Source organism: Conger conger, chromosome 11 (genome assembly GCF_963514075.1).
Source record: "Conger conger chromosome 11, fConCon1.1, whole genome shotgun sequence".
NCBI classification, from domain to species: domain Eukaryota; kingdom Metazoa; phylum Chordata; class Actinopteri; order Anguilliformes; family Congridae; genus Conger; species Conger conger.
In genome coordinates, this window is record NC_083770.1 from 3,658,201 (window position 1) to 3,671,730 (window position 13,530).

Here is a 13,530-nt window from a genome sequence, read left to right on the forward strand (position 1 = left end):
CCAGCACATGCTGCGAGAGCAACAAAGGGGTTTTTGACGGAATCGACTGGCCGAGTCGCTCACCGGATCTGAATCCAATCGAACAGGCTCAAGGAGGCCGAAAATAACTCCCCAAAACAAGCAAGAACTGAAGATGCAGTGCAGGCCTGGCAGAGCATCGCCGGTGTGATTCCCAGCGTCTGGTGCTGTCTATGCATTGTAGACTTCAAGTAGTCATGCAAAGGATATGTGACCAATATTAAAAATGTATTAATTTATTCTACATTACAGAACCAGAATAAGAGAAAATGAGTCACTGTCCAATGATTCTGGTGCTCACTGTGTAATTATGTTTAAGACGGCAGGCAGTAAGAGACTCACTGACATGGCCAGGGCTCCTGAGATAAATCAGCCTCGCTGCAGACCGCTGATTGGGTGCGTGGCCCCTGAGAGGCTGCCGTGTGGTGCGACTAGGGGCCAGGGGGGCCAGGGGCCAGGGGCCAGGGGGCCAGGGGGGCCAGGGGGGCCAGGGGCCAGGGGGGCCAGGGGGCCAGGGGGGCCAGGGGCCAGGGGCCAGGGGGCCAGGGGGGCCAGGGGGCCAGGGGCCAGGGGGCCAGGGGGGCCAGGGGGCCAGGGGGGCCAGGGGGGCCAGGGGGGCCAGGGGGGCCAGGGGGCCAGGGGGCCAGGGGGCCAGGGGGCCAGGGGGGCGCACATGACGGCCTCTGCCTGGTTGCCTATGGTGCCGCTCCATTGGGAGAGATTTTTTCTTGTTGCAGCCGAAGCAAGCCTTTCCCTCCTGCGAGCCCCAGTCCAAAAAACAGGACTCGGCAAATCTGGCACACGATTTCAGCTGGTTAGACAGCACTTTGTCACGGAGTCGCGCTGCCTGTCTGAGATCCATCACTCATCTACGTGTCCATCTGTTCCCCATAGAGCTACAGCTGCCCCATACGTGCCCTGGCTACAGCATGGGGCTCCGCAAAACCAGTTCGCCACATTCCCGTTGAATCTCATGTCACTCTGGCAAGTGTCCAGTTCTTGAAAATGAACCCAAAGTATTCTTGTGTGTTTGAATTTTTAGGGGAAAAACAAGAAAGTGCAGGATTGATGCAGAGTCACTCGTAGGAGCTCGCTCTGCTCAGCCGCCCCACAGCCCTGTGACTCAGTCCCTGTCACACAAACACACGCACAGCCGGGGCTCTGGGCTGACGAGGAACGACAGAACCGTAGCGGGCGGCAAGGATAAACTGCCTTCCTTAGTAAACAGACCCCCTTAACGTACGTTCCCAAATTTCATATGACACCACCTTCAGGGGGCTACTTTGCACTTTCAAATGAATCCTTTCCGTTTCTCTCAAAATAGTCTGCATTTCACCCGGGTTAAAGAGGACTGCTGGTCGGGCTTTGAGGGCTTCTAAGAGGCATTTGGACAAACAATTGTCACCTTCACTTCAATGGCAAACTCTTTGGGAGCCATGCTCAACCTGCAATTATCAATTCATCAAAGCGCCTAGCTACACATTTTACTGGCACCAATACGATCCACTCAAATGTTATATTGCGTTATAAAAGTAGACTGGAAGTGACTTTTTCTTTTCGTTTTTTTTAAATGGATGACAAGTTTGTTGTAGCGACTGAGGCGGGAGGAAATTTGGAACCGAAAACTAAAAAGGAATGAAGAACCCGACAAAAAGGCTTCAGATTATGTTCTGAGAATCTTCGCAAATCATTTTCGGAGTAGCTAGCTAGCGAAGCTAACGTTGGCAAAAAGCAGAGACATGATATTGCAAAAGCTTAAAGCAATTCAGAAAATAACTAAAAAAAAATTGTCTAGCTCACTAATAGACACACCTTTGAAACTGAATGGCTAACTCGTTGATTTCATTGATCGTAAATATAACGCAACAGCCATAACGCTTTTTCAATCACAGTTAATTTAGCAAAGGCTTTGGCACACTGGTATACTATATGGCGCACTGGTATTCTGTATGGCACACTGGTATTCTGTATGGCGCACTGGTATTCTGTATGGCGCACTTCAACAATGCAACCACAGCACGTGAATGTGACAGAAGTGTCTTGAACGTCCTTGCCACTGTGCCGTCTGCAGGGTGAAAGCTGCGATTGGGCTAAGACAAGCTCTTTCTCGCAGACTCAAGGCTGCATTCCCAAAACCATCCACATTTTTGGAGAAGTTATGAAATAAAACACAAATCTTGGATACTCATTTCCAAAAGAAGCACATTATAGCTGGGTACAGGACAGTCCCATACCTTATGAAAATTCAATCCTTCATGCATTCCTGGGTAAGCAGTTGATCCGGTAACTTGAGTGGCTTCATATGTAAAAAGATTACATTTACTTCCATTCCTTTGATTGAATGGTTTTATGTGGTCTTCAGACCACTGATATTCAAGTGGTCTGAGGACTACAGACCAAGTCTGACTTTAATGTCCTGCCAACACTGCAGAATTGTGACTGAGAAGGAAGCAACACTCGTCTCAACCAGGCACAACAGAACATTAGCACAAAAAAGCTTGTATCTGAAAGTTGGGGAAATAGTCCAGGCAGATCTGCATGGGCATTTTCAAATGAATTACTAAAATTGCATGATTATCAATAAAAACATTAAGCTTCAACATGGACAGTAACAACAACTACTGCAACAGAAAATACCAACTATTGATTAATTTATGATGAAGTGGTCAATAAATATTCTTGCTTCATTTCATTCTGAATGACCCAAAAAGGCTTAAATGTGACAAAGTTGTCTGCCCACTTCCCACCACTTGGCTCTACTTCATCCTGCAGGGGCCCCAGTGTAATGAGCGATCGCACTTCACAGCAGCTGACAGCAGAAATTAGTTCTCCAACCACAGAAAAAAGCTATTTGTTTGGGTAAATTAGAATGATAATACATTCTGGAGCAGCTGAAGGCAATAGCCGATTTCTCTGTCGGTCTAAAGTCAAATAAAGTGGAGACCCCTGAAGTGGATAATGTTGTTTAGGCTTTAGTTCTCAATTCTTGGGCAGAGTCGTTGATGCTGTTTTAAGATGGTGGGATGATGGACATCATTATATCCTGTCTTCTACTGACCTTGCCGACCTCTACGACCATGCTGCAAGACCCTGAAGATCCAACCGTGACTGAGCCGCTTTCTATCAGAACTGGACCCTCCACGTGAACCACAATATACCACTTTCAGGAGACACCAAAACTATCCAACCTTTCCACCGAATCATCCATCCACAGGCACAAGAGATATCTGAGATGGGGAAATTTGAGGATGATACACAACGCTTTGTTCCTTGAGTTAAGCATATCAGACAAATCCTGGTCTGCTGATGTCCTCTGATAAGCCCCTACAGGCCCTGTCTGAAGCACAGCCATTTCACACAGTAAATGCCAACTCTGATGCAATTGACAGGCCATGATCATGTTTAATCGTCTTTTATTAATCTACTGGTGTTCAAGAAAATCAGTGCTTAGGTCAGGGATGTATAGTGTGTCAATATTGTTCCATTTGTGATTGAACTGTGTGTGAACATTAAAATATTCCTATCACAGCCCGTGTTGTTGTTCAATTTAGTTTTATCATAAATTCTATTTGTTTCTGAGTGTGCCCCATGCTGCGGCTGAGACACCGCAGTGCCCGGCCGCTCAGCGGCCCAGGAGGACCAGGACATTAGAGAGCGATACGCCTCCTCCGAGCTCCCGCGACCGTGACTCCGTGACTCCGTGACGAGTACGATCAGGGCTCCACTGCATCCGGTGATCCTACTGCCCCCTCCGAGTCCCTCCCCGCACCCCCGGAGCGGCGAGCCAATTATGCTGCTCCACGTGTGCCAGCCGACCTCGGTCCTCAGTGCGCAACGGTAACACACTGATGCCTGCATCAAGGCCCGATGCTTCAGCCGTGCGCCACCGCACAACTGTTATCACTGCTAATGTTTGTTAAATGCAGGACCGGAAGTTCAAGGGATTTCTCTTCCAACCTGGACAATTGCCTGCATTATGGGAGACATATTTCAAGTTGTCAGCACCATGACCAGGGATACTTTAAAACCTAAATTCCTGACTTGTGCAGCAGAAGATTAGTGCCAAGAAAGCTGTAAATAAGAAATATAGCCCTCTCTTATTTCCAGCAGAGCTGCTTTTTGGAATTAAGTTGGAATTAAGTTTCAGAATTTTAAATAATGAATCTTGAGATAATGATCAAAACAATGAACAATGATTGGCAAAATGTGCCCCCGGTCAAAAGTCTTTCATCCTCATTTTCAGAAAATGGATGTGATTTATTTCTTTGTTGAAGGAAAGACATAATTATGAGAAAACTCAGATACTTCCCTTAAAAAAAACTTCTAGTCTTGAACAAGTTGAGAGAAATAAGAGGCCCACTTACAGTGGCCAGCAGTTTGTTGACATTTAAATTCTACAAAAATAGGGCCACGTGCCTAGCCTCGATGGTTGGGTACTGATGGCCCAGATGTAACTTGACGCAATGATACAGAATCAACAGTGGGTAAAAGTAGGGGTTGGCGCTATGGCCAAAAAAATCAATCACAATTTTTTTTTAGGATACATCTCGATTCCCAATTTTGCAAGTTCCTGAACAGGACAACCCAATTGGTAATTCTAAAGTAAAGCACTTGTATAGAACTAGGGGAAAAAACATGTCCAGAAGCATTGTTCCTGTGAATTGAGGTCCTGTTTATAGCAAGCAAAATATGCAAAGGCATTACAGCATTAATATAATTATTTTGGACATAAATAGGCATATTATACCCTTTGAAGAACATTCATTTTGATTTGAAACCATCTACCTTACAATCTAATTGGTTGACTACTAATATCTAACATTTATTGATCATTTTCTGGCCTGACATAAACTATGCAATGTCCAATTTGTATATATATATACATATATAATATATATATCAAAATTAAGTCAAATAGATATTTTTATTAATGTATATTTTTGATATATTTAGGCCTACTATCTATATGACTTCATTTTGATTGTGGCTGTTCAAAGCCAGTATTTCGAGTTTGGATAACATAGCCCAAGAGGCACTGATGTAGGAAGCCATGAAATAATATTTTATTGTGAATTAAGGTTCTCCTTGAAATTATCAAAACATGCTAAGGCATAGCAGTAACAACTCCAAGTAGGCCAATTAAACTTTCCACCTTTCCAACTATGTGACTGAATATGCAACACTTTTCGGTCATTTTCTTGACGGATATTTGGCATTGTATAGTTTGTAAATAAATGATCAATTTTACTTAATTTTTCTTGCAGCTGTTCTTAACCAAAATATTTACTGGTCGATGTATGGTCTTAGAAGTTTGGAAGTCATACACCAAGCCAATGACCATAACTTTCTTCAGAGCTGTGTTATTGAAAGAATCCAACATCTAAAAGAAGACTGAAAATTGTGTCAGAGTTTTCCCTACTTTAATGCCAAAGGTATGATGTTTGACACAAACCCTAATTTACAGTCATAAATTACTTTTTGGGTGTTAACCCCCCTTTGTTAAGAGCCAACGTCTCTAGAACAACAAATCCAATGAGGCTAATGCTTTGCGTGCTCTCTACTGAATCCACACACAACATTTACACAACATTTCAGCAAAATTGGAGTGGTCACCACCAACACCTTTGGTAGATTTTTCACAGAATGACCCTGCTTTAATTTTTTCCCCCCAGTGTGCTGCAAAGTTTTTGATCTTACTGGAACCAGTGCTACTGGCAGAACATAGTTCATTTAAAGCCCTAGTTCATCTAAAGCAGGGGTCCTTCAAATCCCAATTTGAGCCAATGTAGCAATATTTGTGTTGCAGTCTTCCGACCGGCTACTCCCATACACTGTTTGAACTACACTGTTTAACTGTGGAACAATTGTAATTGTATGCCATAGCATTTAATCCACAAAAGAATCTATTGTCAGACAGAATAAGAGGTTAAAGGATTAATTACAAAATCCAGCACAACAAAATGGCTCCAAGACAACACTAAACATGGACTCTGCCTGACTCTGCCTGTTCCCTTCTTTGCCTGACAGTCTAAGGGCCATCTCTGGGGAGAAATGCCTCCAGCCATTGCTTTACTGTCACGATGCCTGTGTAAAACAAAGTCTTTATTTTATGGTCATTAAAAGGGAACTACTACAGTGGGATCACTTAAGAGTACTGAGATACATCACCCATTGGTCGATATGAATACCATTGCTGACAACAAATCTAGAGCCCACAAACTCCCATATTACTTTTAATGTAAAGAAATAATAACTTCCTGAATTCACTGCCACCCATAAGATACAAACCAAACACTAACAATGCATCCACAGAGCCATACTTGTAATTTAAAACAATTTTTCAGTTTTATTGCAAAGAAAATCACACAAACAGCCATATATAACAGACCCGTGAGAAACCTAGTCATGAGAATGAACAGAAATAGTATATTTTATGTGCTGCACATCAGCATTATGTACCCTTGTGAATTCAGGCTAGCGGGCATTGAGTCTCTATGCTCCTCCATAGAACTGGCCCTAGCACTATTAGGAATAGATTAGGATTGAAGATCAATAGATCTGGCCCTAGAACTATTAGGAATAGATTGGAATTGAAGATCAAGAGATCTGGCACTAGCAGTATTAGGAATAGATAAGGATTGAAGGTCAATAGAAATGGCCCTAGCACTATTAGGAATAGATTAGGATTGAAGATCAATAGATCTGACACTAGCACTATTAGGAATAGATTAGGATTGAAGATATGGATTGAAGATTATGAGTATCATAATCTAAAGAGTAAGAGCACATTCAGGCTGAAGATGACCTGCTCATCTGGAGGGCTGGTGGATTGAGCATTTTAACTTGATTATTATGATTAGAAGGCACCTACAATGCACAGAAAGCAGATGATTGCCCGATGACAGACATCAATCATAAACCGCGCTGATGGTCACACTGGTCTTGGTTAAAGCTAGGGGTGGGACTATTTAATCAAGTAAACGGGTACTTGCCAGCAGATTCCTAACCCCCCCCCCCCCCCTGCACTCCCAACACCTCGTGGGGCAGAAAGGCAGGAGCGGTGCCTGGTAACGGCTCAAATTGAGCTTTTATCTGCTTCGTCCAGCAGGCTAAGCTCTGCAGGAGAAAGTGCTCTGCAACACCTGCACTACTGCTGTAAAACGGCCTTTAGTCACCAAAAAATAATAAACACACAGTACTGTGGTAAATGGTGAATCAGCTCGCAGGCAGTCGGTGCGTGAACCACGTGCCCGGCAGGGTAAGGACTCACCGATGCACACGTCGATCTTGCCCTTGATGGCGGCCTCGTGCAGGGGGGTGTAGTTCCAGTTGTCGCGGGCGTTGGGGTCGGCGCCCTGGCACAGCAGCAGGCTGACCACCTCGGCGTGGCCGAACGAGCAGGCGTTGTGCAGCGGGATGAGGCCGCCGTCGTCCCGCGCGTGCACGTTAGCGCCCGTCTGCAGGAGGTGCTCAACCACGTCTTTCCGGCCGAACCCTGAAGGAAGGAAGGAAACCCGGAGAATGAGGCGCTCATCATTTTTCGACCACACGCCATCGGTATGACGATTATTTCAATGCTACCTCACTATAATCCCGATTTTGAAAGCGCACTGCGCAAGGATCAGTTCCATAAAATGTTATTTGGCCTTGTTACAGACTGATGGGCTCAAATTATAACATTACATTACAAGTCATTTGGCTGACACTTATCCAAAGCGACTTGCAGTTGATTAGACTAAGCAGGAGACAATCCTCAGCAGGAGCAATGCAGGGTTAAGGGCCTTGCTCAGGGGCCCAATGGATCTTATTGTGGCTGCACTGAGGATCGAACCACCGACCTTGCGGGTCCCAGTGATGTACCTTAACCACTACACTACAGGCCACCCTGTACTTAAATTAATTCTCCTTAAGTTTTTTAATAATTTCATCCTGTGTGTAAAATGTTCCATAGCACGTATAAGAATCTCCAATCTGAGGCCCCTTGAGATTCCTGAATGCCATCTCCATCTTCATCTTAATTTTAAGCCAACAATCTGTGAATCAGCGCATCCCATCTGTGTCTAGATGCGGTGTACCTGTCAGCCTGTCTATACTGGCAAAAGGCCATTATCACCTCCGTGATATTATCGAGAAGCTTGGCAGAACAGCAAACAATATATTGGGCTTCATGGTTTCCATATTAGTGTCGACGTGATTTGTATGTGGATCAAAAAGTGAATGTATTATGAACTTTGGTGAAACTCAAATCAGAATCTTTTAAGGCTTCTTTTTACCCAACTACAAATAAAAATTAAATAAAGCAGTACTTTGAGTGCGACAATTTAAATCACTGTCAATGGTTTTGCTCCCATTCATTTGTTACTGCAGCAAATAGTGAGGAAATTGTATTGTGGATAACTTTTGCAAGCTGCAGCAAATTTATTTTATTTTTTCTGTCATGTGGAATGTAGGTCAATGAAGAACTTAATTATCTTTGGCTGTGCTGGGGCCACTGATACCTGTCACAGTTAAGCGCTACCAAAATTTTCATTCCGAGAAATATCATACCATCTAAATTATTAAAATTAGCTATACATAAGCCCATCACCACAGCATCAATTCCAATGTATTGTTACATTTATTACAAGATAGTCCATTATTCTCATTTAACAGCCTCAATTTAACTGACTGCAATGAATGATTCTGTATGTAGCCTATTACTGCTGCAAACTGGTACTGTTTTCTAACTAGTTTTGTAGTCTTCGCTTGGATCATAAGCAATAGTACACAGAGCTTCAGTGATCGCTTGTCTGGAGTGCAATTTGGGCAGCTACACAAACAATCAGAATAAGCCCCCAGAATGCCATTGGCTCTGTCAATTAGTGAGCTTGAATTGTTCTATAGCTGTAAAATAATTTGATAATTACAAAGAAGTTTCATACAAACAGCAGATTAGACAAAGTTCACTAACAAGCTTAAATAGAAAAGTTAAACTAGGTAATTAAGCAGGGCAATTTAGAATAACAACTTATAACAATCAAGGGAAAATAGGCTAATCAAAACATAGACAGACCATTGAGTTTGCCTCTAAATCCTTCATACAGGATGAGACCCATTCCTTAGAATACCTACCCTTTTCCCATTTCCGTATGGGCATTGGGAAGACAGCATAAAAAGATTCTGGGAACGTAAACAATAACCTCCAACACTTTTCTGCAATATATAAATGCATAGGTATGATGGAAGAAGACAGATAATTGCCTTATAAATAAAGATACACCAATGAATAAGTCTCCAGGTGGTCAGTGCTGGCCAACCAACCGAATCATACAAGGTAGAATGGTGAGTGAGAGCCCAATAATTTGTAATAAATCTCAATGCACCATGATAAACAGTGTTGATCGCATGGAGGCACTGAGAGGATGCATGCATGTACAAAACATCATCATAATCACAAGACACCGGCTGAGCGCCAGTGTTGGAGTTTCACCCGGGGAACGAGAGGGTCGCCTCTTTGAGACTATGTGTCGCAGGAGGGAAAGCTCTGACTGTCGCTTATGCTTATGCACCAAACGGCAGTTCTGAGTATCCGGCCTTCTTGGAGTCACTGGGCGGCATCCTGGAAAGGGTGCCGCCTGGAGACTCAACGACAGAGGAACATGGTAGGGGGTGATTGGGAGGAATGGCCTGCCTGATCTTAACCCGAGCGATGTCTTGTTATTAGACTTCTGTGCTGGTCATGGATTGTCCATAACGAACACCATGTTCAAGCATAGGGTGGCTTATAAGTGTACTTGGTACCAGAGCACCTTAGGCCAAAGATCGATGATCGAATTTGTGGTCGTATCATCAGATCTGCAGCAGTATGTCTTGGACACTCGGGAGAAGAGAGGAGCAGAGCTGTCAACTGATCACCACCTGGTGGTGAGTTGGATCAAGTGGCCGGACAGACTGCCGGACAGACCTGGTAAACCTAAATGTGTAGTGAGGGTGAACTGGGAACATCTGGCAGAGGCCCCAGTCCGCAAGGTCTTCAACTCCCACCTGCGGAGGAACTTCTCGCGCATCCCGGAGGAGGCTGGGGACATGGAGTCCGAGTGGGAGCAGGAGCTGTGGCCAGAAGGTCATCAGTGCCTGTCGTGACGGCAACCCAAGAACCTGCTGGTGGACAATAGTGGTGAGGGAGGCCATCAAATTGAAGGAGGCCTTTCGAGCTTGGCTAGCCCAGGGGTTCCTGAAGCAGCAGACCAGTACCGGGGGGCCAGAACGGCTGCGGCTTCGGCAGTTGCTGAAGCAAAAACTCGGGTATAGGAGGAGTTCGGGGAGGCTATGGAGACTTTAGACTGGCCTCGAGGAAGTTCGGGCAAACCATCCGATGACTCAGAAAGGGAAAGCAGGGCTTGTCTCAGGCTGTGGGATGTTGTCGGGTGGTGGAAAGAGCACTTCGAGGAGCTCCTGAACCCGACCTACACATCCTCTGTGGAAGAGGCAGAGCCTGAAGACTTGGGGGAATCTGCACTTATATCCCTGGTGGAAGTTGCTGAGGTAGTCAAAAAGCTCCTCAGTGGCAAGTCGCTGAGTGTGGATGAGATTCGCCCTGAAGGCTGAAGGCTCTGGACATTGTTGGGCTGTCTTGGCTGCACACGCCTCTTCAGTGTCATGTGGAGGTCGGGGACAGTACCTGCAGAGTGGCAGACTGGGTAGTGGTAACCATTTTCAAGAAAGGGGACCAGAGGGTGTGTCCCAATTATCAGGGTATCACATTTCTCAGCCTCCCCGGGAAAGTTTACTCTATGGTGCTGGAAAGGAGGCACCGATCGATGTTCGAACCTCAGATTCAGGAGGAGCAATGTGGCTTCCATCCTGGCCATGGAACAGTGGACCAGCTCTTTACCTTGGCGGGATTGCTGGGGGACTTTGTGGACTTGGAGAAGGCTTTTGACTGTGCCCCCAGGGGAACCCTGTGGGGGGTACTGCGGGAGTATAGGGTACCGGGGCTATTGCCACGAGCCATCCTTTTGTATAACCAAAGTGAGAGCTGTGTCCACATCCTTGGCACAAAGTCAAGCACGTTTCAAGTGGGTGTGAGACTCTGCCAAGGTTGCCCCTTTTCACCGGTCCTGTTTGTGATATTCATGGACAGGATCTCAATGTGCAGCCGAGGTGAGGAGAGTGTCCGGTTTGGTGGCCTCAGAATTGTGTCTCTGCTTTTAGTGGACGACATGGTTCTGCTGGATTCATTGGACCGTGACCTTCAGCACACACTGGAGCGGTTTGCAGCCGAGTGTGAAGCAGCCGGGATGAGAGTCAGCACCTCCAAGTCCGAGGCCATGGTTCTCTGCCAGAAAACTGTGAATTGCTCCCTCTGGGTTGGGAATGAGTCGCTGCCCCAAGTGAAGGAGTTCAAATATCTTGGGGTCTTGTTCAAGAGTGAGAATAAAAGGGAGCGAGAGATCGACAGGCGGATCGGTGCGGGGACAGCAGTAATGCGGGTGTTTTGTGCCGGACCGACATGGTGAAGAGGGAGCTGAGCTGGAAGGCAAAGCTCTTGATTTACCAGTCGATCTATGTCCCAACCCTCACCTATGGCCACGAGCTCTGGGTAGTGACCAAAAGAACGAGATCGCAGATACAAGCGGCCGAAATGAGCTTCCTCCGTAGGGTGGCTAGGCTCAGCCTGGGGAGAGGGACGCTTGGAATACCCAGCTCAGCCTACTGCTACCGTGACCCAACTTCAGATAAGCGGGTAATAATGGATGGATGGACGGCTTTGGCATGGCGTTTGCCCTTTTCCTTACGTTACTCTGTAAAGCATCTTTCTGAAAGTCGCCTGTAAAAAGCACTGGGTAATTATATCATAAATATATGGTCTGTGTGCCCTAAAGTTCAGAGCTTAAAGGGCAGAAGCCCAGACCAATGCTACCACAGTATGGACTCCAAATCGCTGAATCCGTATGGGGCGGTAACATTACTCTGCCCCAATTTATCATGGATTTGCAACAATTGTAACGGCAGTACTAATATTCATTCTACTCTTCGGCTTACGTCTACCTTGCCATCACTTGCCTTTTTAAGTGTTGGGACCCAAAAATTAAATAGATGACCTACAACTATTTCAGAAGTTGAATGTGATCTTGATCGAGAAAGAGGGTAAAATGGTAGGAATGCAATGGTAACGTCAATTAAAGGGGCCGATTTTCATACAATGAGGGGAAAAGAAAACAGGCAGTCATGGAAATAGTTTTCATTTTGGGTTTAATTTAACAGCAGCACAAACACTGTATCCAGCCCACTTCTCAGACACAGACCAGGCTTTCTCTAGACCTCTTTAGACAGAATAATTGAGGGACCTGACAGGTGGAGTTTGATCAGGCCTCCAGAGTCAGACACTGCAGTCAGGCCTGGAGTGAACAAAGAAGCAGGAATGCATGCAGCTCGGAGGAGTCGCTCCCTCAACGCTGACTGGAATACTGATGCCGAATTGCACCGTCTCCTTTGGGGCATCGTTCACAGCTTCCTCCAGCAGCGGCAGCTCGGACTGAATTCAATAGCGGTTCTTTTGGGATTTTTTTTTATAAATTCAAAGTCAACGTTCAAGAACCCATTCGCTTACAATTACGAGTCGTGTTTGTCAGTTACATCAGCATTAGAATGTTGAGTTGAGAACAGTTCCTAATTGCATATTTCTGAAATTATACCTTTTAGTGAAAGGATCGGAAGAAAGAGCGAGAAACCATGTATCCGGTAAGCTGAAGGGTACAAAAAGGGTGGCCTGCTGTGGAACCAACTGACCTTATATCTGTGTCTTTTTCCTACCAAAACAACCATGAATAAAATATTTTTGTTTCACTGCTCCACTGTAAAGAATGCATCTGTGGTTGTCATCAAATAAAATATGAGGGCTTGATCACTGCAGAAAAGTAACAGCCATCATGCTCCAGCCTCAGCATTCAGAGGCAGCCTTGATTTGTGAATTCTGTTCGATTAGTAATCGGCGCAATACAGTGCACTTATCGGTTACGGTTGCGATGTTTGTACTCAAAATGAGAAAAAAACATCACAAAAAAAAAAAGAATGGAAATGAATGACAAAAATAAACTCATTGCGTAAGTATTCGCTGTGTCGCACCTACATACGCTGTGGCGCAGCGGTATTCAGCAGTCACGCAATGAGCTGAATGGAGATCACCTGTTTATTGCCAATTATTTTAACTGCATCAGGGTGGTCCCACAGTCGGTTAGTACAGAGGAAGGATGATAATAACCTATCTCAAGATGCTGAATATCCCTCAGAGCACAGTAAGGTCCCTTATGAAGAAAGGACTGAGCGTCCAGGAGAGAATGGCACTGAAGCAGGGAGGCCACCAACACACCTCTAGCAACTCTGAAAGAGTTAGCTTTCCATGGCAGTGACTGTGTGCATTACTAAAACAGTAGACTGGGGGCTTCACCAGACTCAGCTATGTGGGAGAGTGGCAAAAATAAAACCATTGTTGAAATAAAAAAAACTTTTAAAAATCTTAGCTTGGCATGT

At 45.2% G+C, this 13,530-nt stretch overlaps 1 protein-coding gene and 1 pseudogene across 3 annotated transcripts in view; one reads left to right on the forward strand and one right to left on the reverse strand.

Annotated features, from left to right (window-relative positions):
* The window catches only part of LOC133140479 (dual specificity protein phosphatase 4-like), a 257,554-nt pseudogene that overhangs the window by 101,540 nt on the left and 142,484 nt on the right, over nt 1–13,530 (forward strand).
* The window catches only part of tnksb (tankyrase, TRF1-interacting ankyrin-related ADP-ribose polymerase b), a 106,467-nt gene that overhangs the window by 86,837 nt on the left and 6,100 nt on the right, over nt 1–13,530 (reverse strand). For all 3 annotated transcript variants that reach the window (XM_061259960.1, XM_061259959.1, XM_061259957.1), the window contains exon 2: nt 7,289–7,513. In XM_061259960.1, the coding sequence (XP_061115944.1) occupies nt 7,289–7,513 (225 nt within the window). The remainder of the gene's footprint in view (nt 1–7,288; nt 7,514–13,530) is intronic.